We start from the raw sequence: 22,658 nt of genomic DNA, 5'->3' as shown, positions 1-22,658 counted from the left end.
AAATCTAATTAATGTTATACTAATATATATTTCTGACAATATTTAATCTTATACTAATCAATCCTATAGTGTTTAGCTTTGTATTTTCGTGACGATAAAAAAATCTTGCTGCTTATTTATATTTTTTGCAGTGTTGAATTTACCGTCAGATGATCGACGGCTAGGATTAAATTACTAAGGACGGTGCATCTCAAAATTTCCGAAATCACAAGCCCAGCTCACTCGGCCACACCATTGCCTATATTCTGGCACCTCTCTCGTTTCCCACAAGAGTTTCCCAAAAGAAAAAAGAAGAAGAAGAAGAAGCAGCGGCAGCCCAAGAATAGCGACATGAGCCGGCCTCCACCTCCTCACCTTCCGCTGCCCCCAATTCTCCACCGTCTTCTCACCTCCAAAGAAAAGGTCCGGTCGCCATCAATCCACGGGCGTGCTTAATATAATCCGATCAAACAGGAGTACTACTTACTAAAAGAGAAATCAGAAACGGCGATCGGCCACGAAACCAGCTGCAGCCCCACTCCTTTCACGTGTCGTCATCTTTCTTTGACCGCTACTAATCCGGCGAGACGCCAGCGGAGACGCGGGGACGATGAGCGGCGGTTGCCCCTATGCCTCCCCCTCCCCTGCTACTATATAAGTGGACCCTTTCCTCCTCCAGATTTCAGAAGCCCACCCAACATCCTCCCCCACCCTCCAGCAAGTTCCATCTCTCTCTTCCTCACCTCCTCCCCCACCCTCCCTGCTCGAGATGGACCCCGCCGTTGAGCGCCTCAAGACCGGCTTCGAGAAGTTCAAGACCGAGGTCTACGAGTAAGCCCCCATCCTACCGCTAAGGGCAACAAATCCTCCTCCTCGATCATGATTTGGCTCGATTTTCTTCAGATTATCCAGTTCCGTGTCTTCTTAACCTGATTATTCTCTCGCCATGGCAGCCAGAAGCCGGATCTGTTCGAGCCCCTCAAGGCCCACCAGTCACCCAAGGTATACATATATACATACACTCTAATTGTATCTTGCTGGCAACGAACTCTTGGTTGCCTGTTCCGCCGTTCGGCGTCCGATCGTGGATAAACTCCGCCGCGGGTTTGGGGTCGGGTGCCATAGCATTTCCTGTCAGGGTCAAAGTAGATTAGATTAAGAAATGGAAACGGCTGCTTTGTTCTAATTGAGCGGGCCATTGCCGGCCACTTTATACTAGGATATGTACTGTGAAACCAACTAGCTAGGAAGAGGGAGAATCCTATGATGCAATACAATTGTGGATTCCTTTCCCATTTAACCCCCACATGTCATGCACCTCCATGAAATTGGATCATGCATGCTGGCAAGCGCTGTGCTAACGACGCCCACGGGTATTGTCATGATATATGATTTGGCTTATTGAGATGTCACCGTCCTTATCTCTTTGTGTTTGTGTCTTGTGGACAATGGATATAAGGAATATTGTTCTTTTCTTTCCTTGCTCCTTTTCCTGATATAAAGGACGAATAGCAGCTAGCTAGGATAACTTATTCGCTAAGAATCTTGCAAGTAGTACAATTTCTCCCTCTCTTTGAGATTCTCAATTGGCGTGCTTGCTAATGCCATGGTGGGTTGTTGACGTTCCCCTAAAAATTGGACCAGCAACCGCCGTGTTGAATTACCGGTCCCACTTCTCTCATTTTCTTCTTAGAAAATAGCCGCCGCTCCGCACTATCACATTTGAACATAAACTTTTTCTATGATGTCCATTTTGGAACCTTCATCATCTTGGCACCGGCCGGCCGCGTCAGACCGCACAGACAAGAACCGTGAACAGGGCATAAAGCCATGGTTGTGGCCCTGCCGCTCTGAGTACATGATTAAGCAGGCCCTACCCTACCATGGAAGTGCTATCAATCCGAGGAGCAACTTGCAGACAGTGGTGGGCCTGTCTTCCATTCTTGATAACTCACAGAAGGGCGTGGCTGATAGATGATCAATCGTCCGTCGGGTCTGCTGTCATGGGTCATAATCAAGTCTTTATTCGGTAGTTTGGTTCTCTGGTCGAGCGACGGAAGAACCTTGCCGCTACTTGCTTTGCCTGCCTTTTATGATGTCACAAAAGCAAAATTTATTTCCGGTTTTCTCCCGCCGGACCGAATAAAAAGCGGTCCGGCACAGAATGTCAAAAGTGGCAGCGCTGTTTCAGAAACGTGCACTCCACCCATCACGCCATTTTGCCATCAGCATATGTGCTTGTTTGCTTCAGCCGGCTGGCTAATGCGGCTAAGTCATAAAAGAATAGCGTATCTGCTTATCTGCAGCAACTCTGAAATGTTCTCATTTTCTGGTGTCTTTTCTAGAGAAAAATTACTGTGAAATGTTGTAGTTAATTTTTTTAAACTATGAAATGTTGTCAACTAAAAGATTCGATTGTGCAGTACATGGTGTTCGCGTGCGCCGACTCGCGTGTGTGCCCCTCGGTGACCTTGGGCCTGGAGCCCGGCGAGGCCTTCACCGTCCGCAACATCGCCGCCATGGTCCCATGCTACTGCAAGAACAAGCACACAGGTGTCGGGTCGGCCATCGAGTATGCCGTCTGCGCCCTGAAGGTCGAGTTCATCGTGGTGATCGGACACAGCCGCTGCGGTGGGATCAAGGCCCTCCTCAACCTCAAGGACGGCGCCGATGACACCTTGTAAGTTTGTAGAGGAAAACATGGGTCGAATCTGAATGAAGCTTTACGTTCATATGTTTCTAACTGGAGCTGCTTGGTTGGTATCTATCAGCCACTTCGTGGAGGACTGGGTCAGGATCGGGTACCCGGCCAGGAAGAAGGTGAAGGATGAGTGCTCCGAGATGCCTTTTGAGGAGCAGTGCGGTGTCCTGGAAAAGGTTCGTCCGTTCGCACCATTGGCCACCTACCATTTCGTACTTTGCATGTGAATGAGTTGATTAACTCGTTGACCAAGAGATGATATATTTCTGAACCGTTCGTTCTCGTTTCCGCAGGAGGCCGTCAACGTGTCCCTCCAGAATCTGAGCACCTACCCGTTCGTCAAGGAGGCTGTGGCCAACGGAACCCTCAAGCTGGTCGGCGGCCACTACGACTTTGTCTCCGGCAAGTTCGACACATGGGCGCTGTAAATTAATCTCGCCACCCATCGCTCATCTCCTACAGATCCATACATGCGTACATATATCATATCAAATATACCGTGGGACCGATCCATCGATGTGAATGCCATGGAGCATGCACCTGCTCGTTATTTCCCAGCAGTAGTGAACGCCGGATGGCCAGATGTCAATTTTGTAATAAGGGATCAAATCTGTCGATGCGGAACTATTGTAAAAATTATTACTATGTGATGCATAATTTGATCGCCATGTGATCAAAAGACATCAGATGCAATTTCATTAATATCTTCATCAAGAGTTTACCTTCGTATTACCTTGTGTTCTTCTGGTTTTCTTTTAGCTATGTTGTGTGGCAATGGCTAGTTGTTTCAAACTTTTCTTGGACGAACAAATGACCGTTCTAGACATGGACCTTTGCGATCTGCGCATTCATAGGTGCATATGGACTGTTAGATGGTATAAACAGTACATGGCTGCACTGACTACCTATGAGACCTAAGCTCCTAAGGTTTTGCTTTCCCTATGTTGTGAGCCACTGGCTAGCTGTTTCAGATTTTTCTGTGAGGAACAGAATATCGTTCTAGACCCGCCAACCCTAAGTTTTCTTAGATGAACACAGGAGTTTGTATAACTAATAAGGGCATGAGTTTGCTCGAAAATCCAAATTGCAAACACCACTATACCCAACTGAAAGCTTTGAGGTCTTGCATGACTATTGACATCGACATTGAAAAATGACAGTCGGTGATTTACGTTTATGTGTTGGAACTATTATTTTTTTCCCTTTTACAAAGGGATGGTGTCTAGTCTAATTTCGTCGGTGCCACACAAATGGTATGATAGTTCTACGGGATTTATGTAGTCATGGGATGTCACTTTATATTCAGACAAAAGGATTGTAATATAGGCATACACATATATTTATAGTTTGGTCTTTTGCATGCCCACTCCGGCACGGCGGTATGCCCATGTTTAATCGGGACACTAGTAGAAAACAGGGCTTTGGTTCGGCCAGAAAAGAGCATTAATCCCCGTTGCATTACAAACCAGGACTAATGTGAGCATTAGTCCCGGTTCGAGCGGCTAGGGCACCGTACATGCATTAGTCCCGGTTGAAATGGGACATTTAGTCCCGGTTGGTGCCACGAAGCGGTACTAATGGGGTTTGAGGCATTAGTATCGGTTCATGGCACGAACTGGTACTAAAGGTCCCATTTTCAAACTCTACCCCCCCCCCCCCTATCGCCTTTTCAATTTTGTAAAAACCAAAGAAAATGATAAAAACTTCAAAAATTAAAATCCTTCCAGATGTAGTTATGTTACTACATGTATTAGTTAGGAAAATTTAAAAACTTAAATTTGGACATGTTTTGCAAAAAGTGCAGGGAAAATGTAAAACGGCTATAACTTTTGCATACGATGTCAGAAAAAACGTATAATATATCAAAATGTTCAGCACGAAAATCCGCATCCGATTTTGATGGCCTACGGCCTGTTTGCAAATTTTTAGAATCCTCAAATTCTAAAAGGAAAAAAAGTTATGCTCAAATTTCTGTTTTTTCTAATTTTTGTTAAATTTGGTCAAACTATGGTCAAACTACTTATTCAAGAAGTATTAGTGTTACTAAATAATTATTCAAGAATATTAGTGTTACTAAATAATTATTTCATTTTTTTTAATTTTGGTCAAATCTGGTCAAACTGTGGTCAAACAATGGTCAAACTAATTATTCAAGAAATATTAGTGTTACTAAATAATTATTTCATTTTTTTGAATTTTGGTCAAATCTGGTCAAACTGTGGTCAAACAATGGTCAAACTAATTATTATAGAAATATGAGTTTTACTAAATAATTATTTTAGTTTTTTTGAATTTTGGTCAAATCTGGTCAAACTATGGTCAAACTGTGGTCAAACTATGGTCAAACTACTTATTCAAGAAATATTAGTGTTACTAAATAATTATTGTTTTTTAGAACAATAGTTTCAAACTCAAACAGTGAAATATGTGACTTCATGCTCAAGCTAAATTCCTGAGAGTTAATAGGACTGACATCTTACTATTGTCAGGAAAACAACAAGTGCAGACTTGGAAACGAGGGAGAATAGAATCCGGAAGTTAAGCGTGCTCAGTCTGGAGTAGTGAGAGGATGGGTGACCGTCTGGGAAGTTAGATGATTTGGAATGATGAGGGGTTATTAGAGATTAGAGGTTAAATTGAACAGTGATGAGGGGTGATTAGAGATTAGAGGTTAAAATAATTCAGAAATTTGAAAATAAAAAAATTCAAAAAAATAATCATAAAATTTCCTTTAGTACCGGTTGGTGTTACCAACCGGAACTAAAGGTGGACCTCCAGGCAGCGGCCACGTGGTGGGTCTTTAGTCCCGGTTAAGCAACTCGATGGGCTACGGCGGACGATCTAGGAAATGCACACAATGATAACTACAGTCTCGGTTGTTCGTGATTGTTTGGTTCCCCTTTCGGGGCCTTGAACACCGTTATATAGCCATGGCAGTGGCCTTTCTCTCCTAGTAGGGATACTCGGCGTGTAAGCGTAGGACTTCGGATCGGGTAAGAGTGGCACTTATGCCCCCTTCGCGAGGAAACCCGCAAGGCTGCTTTATTGGAAACCCGGTGCGAAATCACAATTTAGACCCCACATACAGTAAAACAAACTAAATGTTTTCAATTAACCATTGTGAAATCTCAAAGAAATAATTCATGACAAAAGAAATCTTTATTAATTTGAACTATTAACTAAAGTTATAATCTTAGAATTGTGCCTATGTTTGTTAGACATCTCAGAAAATTATAATGCTAGATGCAAAAATTCATGAAAGAGCAGCAAATTGACTTATGAACAGAGGAGTACAAAACAAAAAGGGACATAAGAACCTACGACTGGTTAGTGTTGAGGGATGCAGACCATGAAGCAATGATGGTGTATTGGGCCCCGATGGCTCTGCTCCTCGACCAAGACAACGAATGGAAACTATTGTTGCTCTGCTCTGGAGGGATGAAAGAGAGAATGGAGAATCGAAAAAATCCACCCAATTTATAAGTTTGAGTTAGCACCATGGCAGCAACGAACCAGCAGTTCATAGCCATCAATGCTCTCTTTCTGAGAAATTGTTAATCCACTGGAGAAGAATCAAAGAGAGGAGACTAGGAGACCAAGGATTAAGTTGCAACGGTTTGATTGGCCGTTGACGCTGAGCCGATTTTTTTTTGGGGCAACTGTGTCGAATTTGATGTGTGTGTGTGTGCGCCCGCGCATATGCAAACTGCTTCCTGTCCCGTGATGGTGAAACTATCACATAACTAGGTCATTGGCTCAAATCAGCAAGTTGGGCCGTGACTTGCTTAGACACTAATACTCCCTCCGTCCCAAAATAAGCGTTTCAACTTTGTACCAAATTTAGTAGAAAGTTGAGACACCTATTTAAGGACGAAGAGAGTAGTACATAACGTAGTACTTGATAAATTAGGGGCCCCAAGATTTTGGGGACCCTGTCTAGCTGCTCCGGTTGCACCTTCCAATGCACGTGCCAGGTCCACCCCCCCCCCCCCCCCCTCACACACCCACACCCACCCACACCCACACACATATATCAATATAGTTCAGATACTTCTCCAAGAACTCAATAAAGCTACCCAAATCATTGTCACGACCGGTTTTTCAATAAAATAATTATTGAGAAACCAATCCCTGTTACGGACCAGCGAGGAAGAATTCCTTCTCACTGATAGACAATACATTGGTCACAGAAGAAAAAATACCAGGAGTACTAAATATAATACAAAGTTGAGCAGAGGCTGCCCAACAATTTATTACATGCACGCCGATAAAACAATACGGCGGATAGGGTGGCAAACTTCTAACTCACGATAATAACGGTGGTGGAAATATCATCGCGACGCGAGTGACATGATTCCAGAATACTACAACTCTTCGAGCGTCGGAGTGAGGCTCGAGAAGACTTATTGCGGGTGGCGGAAGCGTAAACGATACAAGTGACCAATATCCGGGATCGCGCAGGACTGACTGGGACTCCTCTAGGCGTCGGACGCGCTATCAAACTCTTCATCCAAGAGATCGCCTTCGTCAACATCTGGCCAAATCAACAAGCCAGGTGAGTACTATGAAAGTACTCGCAAGACAGTTCGGACATAAGGTATAACAAATGCAAACATGAAGCACATGAATAAGCTAACCAGTGCGATCCGACACAGAGATAATAAATACTGGGTGCCAAGCGAGGGTCTGAATGACGCCTCGAGCGGAAACTGCAGAATAGTAATACTGGTGCCAAGCGAGTGTCTGAAAGACTCCTCGAGCGGAAAATGCGGAATAATAATACTGGTGCCAAACGAGTGTCTGAAAGACTCCTCGAGCGGAAAATGCGGAATAATAATACTGGTGCCAAACGAGTGTTTGAAGGACTCCTCGAGCGGAAAATGCGGAATAATAATGCTGGTGCCAAACGAGTGTCTGAAAGACTCCTCGAGCGGAAAATGCGGAATAATAATGCCACAGTCGGGCGTCGGGGCGACACCACATAAAGGGCTTATAACAGAAAATAAAGACAGTACATGCCACAGTCGGACGTCTGAGCGACATCGCATAGAGGGCTTATATCGAAAGTGAGAAACGAGTACACGCCACAGTCGGACGTCTGCGCGACGTCACATAAAGGGCTTATATCACAACTCATTAATACAATAGCTCGGAGACATAAATTATCACAAGCATGAGACACAAAATAAAGTTAGTCCATCAACTGGAATAACAATAAATCTGAGATTTTACCGCTTGAGCTTGTTCACCGGGGGCAAGTTTTCACACGGATAGATTTGGATATAAAGTCTACATTACTGATCATGGATACGACGATTTGGAAAGAATTGACTCTGCAGAGTTTGTACTTAACCACAGCCAACGGATTTCAGTAGTCACGGGGACTAGTTCCGTCTACGGTGTTCTGGAAGGAACACGTCTAACCAGTACACACCCAATTTAACCATCCGAAGCCAGGGATCACCCTCGGCAACATTCAGGAAAAACCCTGAGTCGGGGAGGCTACAACCTCGCGTAGCATGGGATCAAATTTCTATACGCGCGCTATAAGGGGGTGCCCCCCTCTCGGTCCCAACCGGAAACACCCATGCCCCCTGACCGAATGACTGGCTTTAATCCTGGGCCAAGGTACCATCATCCCGGCCTCTCTGTTTGGTGTGTACACGGAAAGAGGTTACCAACTTACTAAACCGTATCCTGGCAATGAGACATGTGGTAGCACGGAAAGGGGAAGGGACGATAACACGGCTCCAACCATGTTAACGTCGGAAAAGTCGGATGACACAAGGCTGGCATGCTACAACAGTACCACCTTGCTGCCCTTCATGTCATCACATGATTAGGCCACCTCTCATCAGAGGTCATCGCAACTTTGGAACATGCGGGAAAAGATCGATAACGTGGCTCCAACCACGTTAACGTCGAAGAAAGTCGGATGACGCAAGGCTGGCATGCTACAACAGTACCACCTTGCTGCCCTTCATGTCACTACATGATTAGGCCACCTCTCATCATAGGTCATCGCAACTTCGGAACAACCGGGTCGTTGCCTTACAAGCAACGAGGTATTTATCGACACTCACATGCCACGCACAAACCTGCACATGAACATGCAAAACATCTGCCATATCAAATGTTCAAACATGCTTGCCTGGTTCGGAGAAGTCGGAGTCTAGCTCGGCGAAGTTCGCGGCTCCGTCCCCTCTCCCGGAACCTACGACAATCACGAAACGGGGTACTAACGTGAAAACCAACACATGCACAGAAACTTTGCCAAATATTTTTCAAATAAATCCCATAAAAAACTAGACAAAATTTGGAGATTGACAGAAAAAGAATCACTCAAAAATACCTTTTTATTAAAAAGTTATAAAGGTTTCTGTCCAGGGACCTTTCTGTAATGAAACAGAAAAGTTCCAGGGTTTTAACTGAGAAAACAGAAAACGCTTCGGCTGGGAATGCGCAAGCGCAAGGAGCAAACTTATTTTGCCCGAAGGCGCCAACAGAAAACGGTTCGGGGAAATAAAACAGAGGCTGACACGCGGGGCCCGCATGTCAGGTTTGAAAGCTCGCCGGCGCCCGAAGACGGCGATGGACGCCGGCGTCGAACCACGGCGAGTTAGGAGAAACGGAGGGTACCAAGAGCTTCAATGTCTTCTTCTGCGTCGGTGGGTGGTGGACTCGTCCAACGGGGAGCACCACGTCGACGGCGACACTATCTCCGGCGGACGGCGGTTCGGGTGAGGTTGGGGAACTCCGGTGGAGGGCTGCAAAGTACGAATTGAGGCGCGGGTCAGAACGGGTGATGCAAGGAGAAGCTATTGACAAGAGAATGGGGGCTGCGAAGCACACACGGGGGCGAATCGGGCTGGATCCCGTGGCGGATCGCGGCGGCCGGAGTCGAGGAAGGAGACCCCCTCGCGGCTCTTCCAGTGGCTGGGCGTGCTCTAGGGGAAGTGTAGGGCTGGTGGGTGCTCGAGTTGAAGCTCGGGGCCCCTATTTATAGGCAGATCGACGGGGTGGCCGTGAACGGAGAATCTCCGGCGAGCGATTACGGCGGAGCAGTGGGTTGGCAGAGGGTTTGAGCGGTCGGGCAGCATCAGTGGATGTTACGGGACTCGTTTTGCAGCTAAACGGAGCTGGCCCTGGCGTAATGGCGTCTGCCCACGGTGAGGTGACCGCACGGGCTCAACGGCGGCAGAGAGCGCGCTCCGCGCCCTGGGGTTCACGACGAGAGCGGCAGCGCATTCGGGGGAGTGGACGGCCACGCGGCGGTCTCCGGTGGTTTGGGCGTTGCTGGGTGGAGTCGGCGGCGCCGTGTCTCCCGCTGGCGTCCGCAAAGCCGCCGCCGGCGTCGGTCACGGGGCGGCGCACCTCCTGCTGCTCGTCGCCGACGCCCGCAAGATGCCAGGCACTCGTGCGGTGCAGGAACAAGTGGGCGAGGACGAGGAGCAAGGCGACGCGAGGGTACTGGCGAGATCGACGCCCGTTTCTGAAGAAAACGACAACAGCCACTTGACTGAACTCTGAACTTACTGAATCTTGACAGTGACCAAGCATTGCAGGTGTTCGACAGTAGGTTTTGGTAAAGAGATGAATTTTGCTGGAGCTGTAGCTTGGTGAGATGATCACTCAAAGCACCCAGGGGCTGCATGAATTTACTTGGAATTTTTGGAGAAAGTTTTGAATGAATTTCACCAAATTTGGCAAATCTGGTCCAAACTTGCAGCTGATGTAGTTTGAAATTTTTGAACTGGAGACCAGTGGATCTTCATGGTTCCAGGTTGAGGGTTCAAAGGACTAGGAGGGGAAAGAAGCTTGGGGCCAAAAATCAAAACAGACAATAGGGTTCCTTTGTAAATCTCCAAGTGCTATAAGAGAAGACATAAATTTATTTGAATAGAATTTGAATGGAAATGATCACATGAGGAGGTTCAACTTGCTGGATTTGATGTAAATCATGATCCAGAGGTGAGGGAAAGGTTAGGAGAGAAGATTTTCACTTATACCATGGCAAGAAGGAATAGTTGAAAGTGGCAAAGGACTTTCCAAAAGCCATAGTGCATTCTCAAAAATATTTCAAAGGTCATTTTCTCAATTGAAAAAAAACATTTTGTCTTGAGACAAATGAAAAGCAAGAACCTCCAAGACCAAAGGAAGATCTTGGGTGGATCCAAACAAAAGTTTTGCCATAAAAAAAAATATTTGAGAGTGAGAGTTCTCTTGAAGAAATTTTTTTGAATCACTCCCTTCGAGTCAAATAAAATCTTTTGAAAAAATCCAAATAAAAACTTGGGTGTCACAACACCTACCCCCTTAGGAAAAATCTCGTCCTCGAGATTTCTGCTGATCCTCAAATAGATATGGATACTCTGCTCGGAGGAAATCTTCCCTTTCCCATGTGGCTTCATCCTCAGTGTGGTTGCTCCACTGGACCCTGAAAATTTTTGTCGTTTTCTGACGGGTCCTCCGTTCAGATTCTTCTAAAATCTTTACTGGCCTTTCTCTGTAGGTGAGATCTGGTTGCATATCAATGTCCTCATGAGGTACATGTTTCTCCGGGTTACTCACACATTTCCTCAACTGCGAGACGTGGAATATGTCATGGACGTCTGACAGCTCCTTGGGTAGGTCTAGCTGGTAGGCTACCGTGCCTCTTCGTGCCTTCACACAAAATGGTCCAATAAATCTTGGGGCTAGCTTTCCCTTAATTTTGAACCGTTGCAGACCCCTCATAGGAGATACTCGGAGGTGTACGGAATCACCAGGTTCAAAGCTGACCTCACGATGCTTCTGATCATAGTAGCTCTTTTGTCGGCTCTGTGCTGTCTTGAGTCTGTCCCTGATTTGTTTAACTTTCTCCTCGGCCTCCTTAAGCATATCTAGGCCGAAGATACGGCTGTCACCTGTTTCTGACCAATTCAATGGGGTACGACACCTCCGTCCGTACAATGCTTCAAAGGGTGCCATTTGCAAGCTGGCTTGGTAACTGTTGTTGTACGCAAATTCGGCATAGGGCAAACTCTCTTCCCAACTGGATCCATAGGTGAGTACACAGGCTCTTGGCATATCCTCTAGGATTTGGTTTACACGCTCTATTTGTCCATCTGTCTGAGGGTGGTATGCTGTACTGAAAGCTAGTTGCGTGCCCAGAGCTTGTTGTAGGTGTTCCCAAAATTTGGAGACGAATTGGGTGCCTCGGTCTGATATTATAGTCTTCGGGACTCCATGCAAGCAAACTATACGGGAGAGATAAAGTTTTGCCAGTCTCTGTGTGGAGTAGGTAGTCTTCACGGGAATGAAATGAGCAACCTTGGTTAGTCGGTCTGTGATGACCCATATGGCGTCATTTCCGCGTTGCGATCGGGGTAATCCGACAATGAAGTCCATTCCGATTTCATCCCATTTCCACTCCGGTATCCTGTTAGGCTGGAGTAGCCCTGCAGGCTTTTGGTGCTCGGCCTTGATGCGCTGACATGAATCGCAACAAGCAATGTATGTGGCTATATCTCTTTTCATACCGTGCCACCAAAATCTTTCCTGGATGTCCTTGTACATTTTGGTTCCTCCAGGATGGATCGAGTATGGAGCGGTGTGGCTTTCCGTCAAGATCTGTTGCTTGAGTTCCTCAATGTTAGGTACGCAAAGTCTGTTTCGGTACCACAATGTTCCTTCACTGTCTGTGACGAACTCTGAAGTCTTACTACGGTTCATTTTCTTCTTTATGCCTTCGATACTGGGGTGTCCCTGTTGGGCCTTCTTGATTTGTTCCACTAGGGTGGGTTGTATCTCCAGGTTCGATATGGTGCCCTCAGAGACTAACATCATGTTGAGCCGAGTGAACTCTCGCTGAAACTCAGGCCTCAAACTTTGCTGACCGTCATTGTCCGGGCTGGGGTTTCGACTAAGGGCATCGGCCACTACATTTGCTTTTCCTGGGTGGTAGTGAATACCGACGTCATAGTCCTTGACCAGTTCCAACCAGCGTCGTTGGCGTAAATTCAGCTCTGGCTGTGTGAAAATATATTTGAGGCTCTTATGGTCTGTATATATTTCACAGCGATTTCCCAACAGAAAGTGCCTCCACTCCTTGAGTGCATGTATAACTGCTGCTAGTTCCAAGTCATGTGTTGGGTAATTTTCCTCATGTTTTCGCAGCTGTCTGGAGGCATATGCGACAACTTTGCCATCCTGCATTAGCACACATCCGAGACCTTTTCGGGACGCGTCACAATATACTTCAAAACTCTTGTGTATGTCTGGCACAGTTAAGACTGGTGCGGTTGTCAGCTTTTTCTTGAGTTCTTGGAAGCTCTGCTCGCATGCTTCTGTCCATACAAATTTCTTGTCCTTCTTGAGTAACTGTGTTATAGGTTTTGCCACAGTGGAGAATCCTTCAATAAATCTCCTGTAATATCCGGCCATTCCTAGGAAACTCCGCACATCTGTGACGTTGGCGGGCGGTTTCCAGTCCAGTATGGCCTTGACCTTTTCTGGGTATACGGCTACGCCTTCTTGGTTCAGTATATGGCCTAAGAAACCAACTTGTCTTAGCCAAAATTCGCATTTGCTAAATTTGGCGTACAACTGATGCTTCCTCAATTCTCCCAAAACCATTCTGAGGTGCTCAGCATGCTCTTCGGGTGTCCTCGAGTAAACCAGAATATCGTCAATGAATACCACCACAAATTTGTCCATGAATTTCATGAATACTTTGTTCATGAGGTGGACGAAATATGCGGGGGCGTTCGTTAGTCCAAAAGGCATCACCGTAAACTCGTATAACCCATATCTGGAAGTGAAAGCTGTCTTGGGAATATCTTCCGTTCGTACCTTCAGTTGATGGTATCCTGATCTCAAATCAATCTTTGAAAACACTTTAGCTTGTGCGAGCTGGTCAAACAAATCATTTATCTGTGGCATCGGGTATTTGTTTTTGATGGTGACCATATTGAGGGCTCGATAGTCTATGCACAGCCTTAAAGTCCCATCCTTCTTTTTGGCGAACAATACGGGCGAACCCCATGGTGAGGAGCTGGCTCGTATAAACCCCTTGTCCAGTAATTCCTTTATCTGCTTCTTCAACTCCACCAATTCTGAGGGTGCCATTCTATACGGCTTCTTATAAATGGGAGCGGTGCCAGGTGCTAATTCAATGCTGAATTCGATCTCTCGGTCTGGTGGCATACCTGGTAGTTCTTCCAGGAATACATCAGGGAACTCGCATACCACTGGCACTTTTCTTAATTCTGCGATGTCCATCTTGTTCAGTTTTGGTTTCTGTGATCGTGGCCTTTCTTGAGCGGAAACTCTTATTGTCTTGCCGTGATGGTGAGTGAGAATCACTGTCCGATTGAAACAGTCGATGAATCCTTTGTTGGTGGTTAACCAGTCCATTCCTAAAATGACATCCAGTCCTTTACTTTCCAACACGATGAGATTCGCGTGAATGGTAGTCCTTCGAACTCAATGACCACTCCTTGGCAGTAACCCTGAGCAATTTGCTTATTTCCGGGGGACTTGATGATCATAGACTTTTCCAAGGGAAGTATCGGAAAACCATGTTGCGAAACAAAACTCTTCGAAACGAACGAATGGGAAGCTCCAGAATCAAACAAAACCGTGGCAGGTACTGTGTTGACAGGGAACGTACCGAGCACGATGTCTGGGGCATTCTGCGCTTCTTCCCTGGTCACATGGTTCAAGTGACCCTTCCTGTGGTTGTTGCTGGGATTGAAGTTGTTGCGCTTGGGGGCTGGATTGTTTCCACCATTGTTCGGCTTGGGTGCCGAGTCTCTTGGCTTCGGGCACTGTTTAGCGTAATGCCCTTGCTGACCACAAGCATAGCAGGTGACCCCTGGACGGTATGTGAACTCCTTGTCTCTGGCATGAAATTGTCCGACGGGTCTTGGCTCAGTAGCCGTGGATCCCCTCGTGTCTGTCCTTGGGACCTCAGTCTTGCCTCGGTTGCTGCGGGCAAGAGTTGTCTTGTCCCTCTTCCGCTTGCGAATATCTTCCAGACTACGGCGCTCATTCTCCAGGGTGATGGCCTTGTCCACCAGCGTCTTAAAATCTGGAAAGGTGTGTACAATCAGTTGGCATCTTAATGCTGGTGCCAGGCCGTCCAGGAATTTTTCCATCTTCTTGTTTTCTGTCATGTGCTCGTCGTAGGCATAACGAGACAGTTGGGTAAACTGGCCGTTGTATTCTGTGACGGTCATGCCTCTTTGCTTCAGGTCATCAAACTCTCTCTTCTTGATCTTTAGGATGCTCTTGGGAATGTGTGCCCCACGGAAGCCTTCCTTGAATTCTTCCCAGGTGATGTTGTGTTCCCTGGGGTGCATGTGTAGGAAGTTTTCCCACCATGCTGCGGCTGCTCCAGTAAGGTAGTGTGGTGCATAAAGCACCTTCTCATGGTCTGAGCATTGAGCGATAATCAGTTTCCTTTCAATCTCGCGAAGCCAATCATCGGCTTCCAGTGGCCTGTCGGTGTGAGCAAAAGTTGAGGGGCGAGTCTTCTGTAACTCAGATAACTTGGAATGTGGTTGATAGGGTTCACGGTGATTTCCCATGTTTATGACATGGTTCATCATCTCCTGGTGCTGTTGCTGGCTATGCTCGAAGAGACGGCACACTTGAGATAGTGCCGCTTCGCTGTCCTGTTGGCTGGACTGACCCTGAGTGAAATTGTTGCTGGTCTATGTTCCGTAAACCTCTTCTGGCTGATTGGGCATAGAGCGAGTCCAAGGGCGAGACATTTTTCCAGTCTGGGGTATCATTTGCAAAACCCATGAGAAAAGCTGTGTAGCGCAGGAAAACCCTTGCAAAGGCAATAATCAAAAAGGCTTCAAGGTTTTCAAGAAACACAAATGATTTTCACGGAGAAGGAGTGCTTAACACAAATCTTACATGCGAAAGCAAACACAAGATACCGCACTCAGGTTGTGCGTACACAATCCTGACATGTTATTAAAAACTAGCGTACTACTCCGGAAGGCAGCAAACACACCAACACAAACTAGCGTACAGATAAAAAAACAACACATCATACAAGCAGGCATAACACGCGGCTACTCGGTGCTCTCAGTCGGAGATGGTGAAGATCTCCTTCCCCTTGCCAATGGCAAGGCTCAGCGGTCCAGGAGAATCAACCTCCTCCTCTCTAGCTGGCTCCTGGCATGGGACGCTGCGCTGCGGTGATGGTGCGGGGGCGACTGGTGGTAGAGCGCGTGCGGCAGGCGGTGCGGCTCTGACTGGAGTAGGAGCGATGACTCGGTCGAACTCCTCAGTGGTAGGCAGACGGCGAGCAGTGGCCAAAACGGCCGGTGCATACGAGGCTGAAGACGAGACGAATGTCGGAGGTGGCGCCGTGTGGAGAAGCTCCTTCCTGCTGGCAGGACCGCCCCGGACTAAGTCCATGCGGGCAGCCACAAGATCATCTACGAGGTTGTCGAAAGACTCCTCCAGAGCCTTGAGATACTCCACAACCATCTCGATGGCTTCATCTCGCTCTCCCCGATGGCAGGCGAACGCATAGTGGCTGGTGTAAGGCACATGGCATGGGAGGTAGCGGTAGCGACGAGTCTTCATCGTAGGAAGGATGTCCCGAAGGCGAGCTATCGCCTCACGGGCAGCCATCTGCATGGCATGCCTCTCCGTAGGCATGGCCCTTCCCGTAAAACGGAAATGGTGAGCAGCAGATCGTCCTCCCCTGAATTGCACCACAGCCTGGTGCATAGACACGTCGTCACTGAGCTTGTGCTGATAGAGGGTGAACTCCGGGCGAGCTGCTGGCCCGATCGCGAGCTTGGTGATGGAGACGAGGAGCTTGACAAACCCCTCGGGCACGTTGGTGAACACTCGATTCTCACAGCCGCTGCCAGCCATCTACAAAAGTAGGCAAAAATTCTGAGTAGTCATGTCATAAACTTTATGATGACCAACAGAAAATAGCTGCAATTGCAAAATGCTGAAGAAACACTAAAGACGCTAATAACCGATTAGCGATCGCACCTAGTGGCTTCCTACAGTCAGCCTGGCTCTGAAACCAAGCTTGTCACGGCCGGTTTTTCAATAAAATAATTATTGAGAAACCAATCCCTGTTACGGACCAGCGAGGAAGTATTCCTTCTCACTGATAGACAATACATTGGTCACAGAAGAAAAAATACCAGGAGTACTAAATATAATACAAAGTTGAGCAGAGGCTGCCCAACAATTTATTACATGCACGCCGATAAAACAATACGGCGGATAGGGTGGCAAACTTCTAAGTCACGATAATAACGGTGGTGGAAATATCATCGCGACGCGAGTGACATGATTCCAGAATACTACAACTCTTCGAGCGTCGGAGTGAGGCTCGAGAAGACTTATTGCGGGTGGCGGAAGCGTAAACGATACAAGTGACCAATATCCAGGATCGCGCAGGACTGACTGGGACTCCTCTAGGCATCGGACGCGCTATCAAACTCTTCATCCAAGAGATCGCCTTCGTCAACATCTGGCCAAATCAACAAGCCAGGTGAGTACTATGAAAGTACTCGCAAGACAGTTCGGACATAAGGTATAACAAATGCAAACATGAAGCACATGAATAAGCTAACCAGTGCGATCCGACACAGAGATAATAAATACTGGGTGCCAAGCGAGGGTCTGAATGACGCCTCGAGCGGAAACTGCAGAATAGTAATACTGGTGCCAAGCGAGTGTCTGAAAGACTCCTCGAGCGGAAAATGCGGAATAATAATACTGGTGCCAAACGAGTGTCTGAAAGACTCCTCGAGCGGAAAATGCGGAATAATAATACTGGTGCCAAACGAGTGTCTGAAGGACTCCTCGAGCGGAAAATGCGGAATAATAATGCTGGTGCCAAACGAGTGTCTGAAAGACTCCTCGAGCGGAAAATGCGGAATAATAATGCCACAGTCGGGCGTCGGGGCGACACCACATAAAGGGCTTATAACAGAAAATAAAGACAGTACATGCCACAGTCGGACGTCTGAGCGACAACGCATAAAGGGCTTATATCGAAAGTGAGAAACGAGTACACGCCACAGTCGGACGTCTGCGCGACGTCACATAAAGGGCTTATATCACAACTCATTAATACAATAGCTCGGAGACATAAATTATCACAAGCATGAGACACAAAATAAAGTTAGTCCATCAACTGGAATAACAATAAATCTGAGATTTTACCGCTTGAGCTTGTTCACCGGGGGCAAGTTTTCACACGGATAGATTTGGATATAAAGTCTACATTACTGATCATGGATACGACGATTTGGAAAGAATTGACTCTGCATAGTTTGTACTTAACCACAGCCAACGGATTTCAGTAGTCACGGGGACTAGTTCCGTCTACGGTGTTCTGGAAGGAACACGTCTAACCAGTACACACCCAATTTAACCATCTGAAGCCAGGGATCACCCTCGGCAACATTCAGGAAAAACCCTGAGTCGGGGAGGCTACAACCTCGCGTAGCATGGGATCAAATTTCTATACGCGCGCTATAAGGGGGTGCCCCCCTCTCGGTCCCAACCGGAAACACCCATGCCCCCTGACCGAATGACTGGCTTTAATCCTGGGCCAAGGTACCATCATCCCGGCCTCTCTGTTTGGTTTGTACACGGAAAGAGGTTACCAACTTACTAAACCGTATCCTGGCAATGAGACATGTGGTAGCACGGAAAGGGGAAGGGACGATAACACGGCTCCAACCATGTTAACGTCGAAAAAGTCGGATGACACAAGGCTGGCATGCTACAACAGTACCACCTTGCTGCCCTTCATGTCACCACATGATTAGGCCACCTCTCATCAGAGGTCATCGCAACTTTGGAACATGCGGGAAAAGATCGATAACGTGGCTCCAACCACGTTAACGTCGAAGAAAGTCGGATGACGCAAGGCTGGCATGCTACAACAGTACCACCTTGCTGCCCTTCATGTCACTACATGATTAGGCCACCTCTCATCAGAGGTCATCGCAACTTCGGAACAACCGGGTCGTTGCCTTACAAGCAACGAGGTATTTATCGACACTCACATGCCACGCACAAACCTTCACATGAACATGCAAAACATCTGCCATATCAAATGTTCAAACATGCTTGCCTGGTTCGGAGAAGTCGGAGTCTAGCTCGGCGAAGTTCGCGGCTCCGTCCCCTCTCCCGGAACCTACGGCAATCACGAAACGGGGTACTAACGTGAAAACCAACACATGCACAGAAACTTTGCCAAATATTTTTCAAATAAATCCCATAAAAAACTAGACAAAATTTGGAGATTGACAGAAAAAGAATCACTCAAAAATACCTTTTTATTAAAAAGTTATAAAGGTTTCTGTCCAGGGACCTTTCTGTAATGAAACAGAAAAGTTCCAGGGTTTTAACTGAGAAAACAGAAAACGCTTCGGCTGGGAATGCGCAAGCGCAAGGAGCAAACGTATTTTGCCCGAAGGCGCCAACAGAAAACGGTTCGGGGAAATAAAACAGAGGCTGACACGCGGGGCCCGCATGTCAGGTTTGAAAGCTCGCCGGCGCCCGAAGACGGCGATGGACGCCGGCGTCGAACCACGGCGAGTTAGGAGAAACGGAGGGTACCAAGAGCTTCAATGTCTTCTTCCGCGTCGGTGGGTGGTGGACTCGTCCAACGGGGAGCACCACGTCGACGGCGACACTATCTCCGGCGGACGGCGGTTTGGGTGAGGTTGGGGAACTCCGGTGGAGGGCTGCAAAGTACGAATTGAGGCGCGGGTCAGAACGGGTGATGCAAGGAGAAGCTACTGGCAAGAGAATGGGGGCTGCGGAGCACACACGGGGGCGAATCGGGCTGGATCCCGTGGCGGATCGCGGCGGCCGGAGTCGAGGAAGGAGACCCCCTCGCGGCTCTTCCAGTGGCTGGGCGTGCTCTAGGGGAAGTGTAGGGCTGGTGGGTGCTCGAGTTGAAGCTCGGGGCCCCTATTTATAGGCAGATCGACGGGGTGGCCGTGAACGGAGAATCTCCGGCGAGCGATTACGGCGGAGCAGTGGGTTGGCAGAGGGTTTGAGCGGTCGGGCAGCATCAGTGGATGTTACGGGACTCGTTTTGCAGCTAAACGGAGCTGGCCCTGGCGTAATGGCGTCTGCCCACGGTGAGGTGACCGCACGGGCTCAACGGCGGCAGAGAGCGCGCTCCGCGCCCTGGGGTTCACGACGAGAGCGGCAGCGCATTCGGGGGAGTGGACGGCCACGCGGCGGTCTCCGGTGGTTTGGGCGGTGCTGGGTGGAGTCGGCGGCGCCGTGTCTCCCGCTGGCGTCCGCAAAGCCGCCGCCGGCGTCGGTCACGGGGCGGCGCACCTCCTGCTGCTCGTCGCCGACGCCCGCAAGATGCCAGGCACTCGTGCGGTGCAGGAACAAGTGGGCGAGGACGAGGAGCAAGGCGACGCGAGGGTACTGGCGAGATCGACGCCCGTTTCTGAAGAAAACGACAGCAGCCACTTGACTGAACTCTGAACTTACTGAATCTTGACAGTGACCAAGCATTGCAGGTGTTCGACAGTAGGTTTTGGTAAAGAGATGAATTTTGCTGGAGCTGTAGCTTGGTGAGATGATCACTCAAAGCACCCAGGGGCTGCATGAATTTACTTGGAATTTTTGGAGAAAGTTTTGAATGAATTTCACCAAATTTGGCAAATCTGGTCCAAACTTGCAGCTGATGTAGTTTGAAATTTTTGAACTGGAGACCAGTGGATCTTCATGGTTCCAGGTTGAGGGTTCAAAGGACTAGGAGGGGAAAGAAGCTTGGGGCCAAAAATCAAAACAGACAATAGGGTTCCTTTGTAAATCTCCAAGTGCTATAAGAGAAGACAGAAATTTATTTGAATAGAATTTGAATGGAAATGATCACATGAGGAGGTTCAACTTGCTGGATTTGATGTAAATCATGATCCAGAGGTGAGGGAAAGGTTAGGAGAGAAGATTTGCACTTATACCATGGCAAGAAGGAATAGTTGAAAGTGGCAAAGGACTTTCCAAAAGCCATAGTGCATTCTCAAAAATATTTCAAAGGTCATTTTCTCAATTGAAAAGAAACATTTTGTCTTGAGACAAATGAAAAGCAAGAACCTCCAAGACCAAAGGAAGATCTTGGGTGGATCCAAACAAAAGTTTTGCCATAAAAAAAATATTTGAGAGTGAGAGTTCTCTTGAAGAAAAATTTTTGAATCACTCCCTTCGAGTCAAATAAAATCTTTTGAAAAAATCCAAATAAAAACTTGGGTGTCACAACACCTACCCCCTTAGGAAAAATCTCGTCCTCGAGATTTCTGCTGATCCTCAAATAGATATGGATACTCTGCTCGGAGGAAATCTTCCCTTTCCCATGTGGCTTCATCCTCAGTGTGGTTGCTCCACTGGACCCTGAAAATTTTTGTCGTTTTCTGACGGGTCCTCCGTTCAGATTCTTCTAAAATCTTTACTGGCCTTTCTCTGTAGGTGAGATCTGGTTGCATATCAATGTCCTCATGAGGTACATGTTTCTCCGGGTTACTCACACATTTCCTCAACTGCGAGACGTGGAATACGTCATGGACGTCTGACAGCTCCTTGGGTAGGTCTAGCTGGTAGGCTACCGTGCCTCTTCGTGCCTTCACACAAAATGGTCCAATAAATCTTGGGGCTAGCTTCCCCTTAATTTTGAACCGTTGCAGACCCCTCATAGGAGATACTCGGAGGTGTACGGAATCACCAGGTTCAAAGCTGACCTCACGATGCTTCTGATCATAGTAGCTCTTTTGTCGGCTCTGTGCTGTCTCGAGTCTGTCCCTGATTTGTTTAACTTTCTCCTCGGCCTCCTTAAGCATATCTGGGCCGAAGATACGGCTGTCACCTGTTTCTGACCAATTCAATGGGGTACGACACCTCCGTCCGTACAATGCTTCAAAGGGTGCCATTTGCAAGCTGGCTTGGTAACTGTTGTTGTACGCAAATTCGGCATAGGGCAAACTCTCTTCCCAACTGGATCCATAGGTGAGTACACAGGCTCTTGGCATATCCTCTAGGATTTGGTTTACACGCTCTATTTGTCCATCTGTCTGAGGGTGGTATGCTGTACTGAAAGCTAGTTGCGTGCCCAGAGCTTGTTGTAGGTGTTCCCAAAATTTGGAGACGAATTGGGTGCCTCGGTCTGATATTATAGTCTTCGGGACTCCATGCAAGCAAACTATACGGGAGAGATAAAGTTTTGCCAGTCTCTGTGTGGAGTAGGTAGTCTTCACGGGAATGAAATGAGCAACCTTGGTTAGTCGGTCTGTGATGACCCATATGGCGTCATTTCCGCGTTGCGATCGGGGTAATCCGACAATGAAGTCCATTCCGATTTCATCCCATTTCCACTCCGGTATCCTGTTAGGCTGGAGTAGCCCTGCAGGCTTTTGGTGCTCGGCCTTGATGCGCTGACATGAATCGCAACAAGCAATGTATGTGGCTATATCTCTTTTCATACCGTGCCACCAAAATCTTTCCTGGATGTCCTTGTACATTTTGGTTCCTCCAGGATGGATCGAGTATGGAGCGGTGTGGCTTTCCATCAAGATCTGTTGCTTGAGTTCCTCAATGTTAGGTACGCAAAGTCTGTTTCGGTACCACAATGTTCCTTCACTGTCTGTGACGAACTCTGAAGTCTTACTACGGTTCATTTTCTTCTTTATGCCTTCGATACTGGGGTGTCCCTGTTGGGCCTTCTTGATTTGTTCCACTAGGGTGGGTTGTATCTCCAGGTTCGATATGGTGCCCTCAGAGACTAACATCATGTTGAGCCGAGTGAACTCTCGCTGAAACTCAGGCCTCAAACTTTGCTGACCGTCATTGTCCGGGCTGGGGTTTCGACTAAGGGCATCGGCCACTACATTTGCTTTTCCTGGGTGGTAGTGAATACCGACGTCATAGTCCTTGACCAGTTCCAACCAGCGTCGTTGGCGTAAATTCAGCTCTG

The 22,658-nt window shown here is 47.6% G+C and overlaps 1 protein-coding gene across 1 annotated transcript; it reads left to right on the top strand.

The window, feature by feature from the left end:
• Positions 1 to 467: 467 nt before the first annotated feature.
• Positions 468 to 3,409, top strand: LOC109744105 (carbonic anhydrase, chloroplastic). Its single transcript, XM_020303233.4, has 5 exons — positions 468 to 810; positions 933 to 981; positions 2,403 to 2,659; positions 2,751 to 2,856; positions 2,974 to 3,409. Exons 1-5 carry the CDS (start codon positions 749 to 751, stop codon positions 3,106 to 3,108), a joined length of 609 nt encoding a protein of 202 aa, XP_020158822.1. The 5' UTR covers positions 468 to 748; the 3' UTR covers positions 3,109 to 3,409.
• Positions 3,410 to 22,658: the final 19,249 nt, after the last annotated feature.

The sequence above is a fragment of the Aegilops tauschii genome, chromosome 7, assembly GCF_002575655.3.
Source record: "Aegilops tauschii subsp. strangulata cultivar AL8/78 chromosome 7, Aet v6.0, whole genome shotgun sequence".
Classification (NCBI taxonomy): Eukaryota; Viridiplantae; Streptophyta; class Magnoliopsida; order Poales; family Poaceae; genus Aegilops; species Aegilops tauschii.
Note: the sequence above shows the minus strand (reverse complement) of the source record. Positions and strands in the feature narration are given on the sequence as shown.

Excerpts from the sequence above, each read along its gene's own strand:
- LOC109744105 (XM_020303233.4), top strand. The coding sequence starts at position 749 with ATGGACCCCGCCGTTGAGCGCCTCAAGACCGGCTTCGAGAAGTTCAAG. Across the intron at positions 982-2,402 it reads AGGCCCACCAGTCACCCAAG|TACATGGTGTTCGCGTGCGC; the intron begins GTATACATATAT and ends TCGATTGTGCAG. Across the intron at positions 2,857-2,973 it reads AGTGCGGTGTCCTGGAAAAG|GAGGCCGTCAACGTGTCCCT; the intron begins GTTCGTCCGTTC and ends TCGTTTCCGCAG.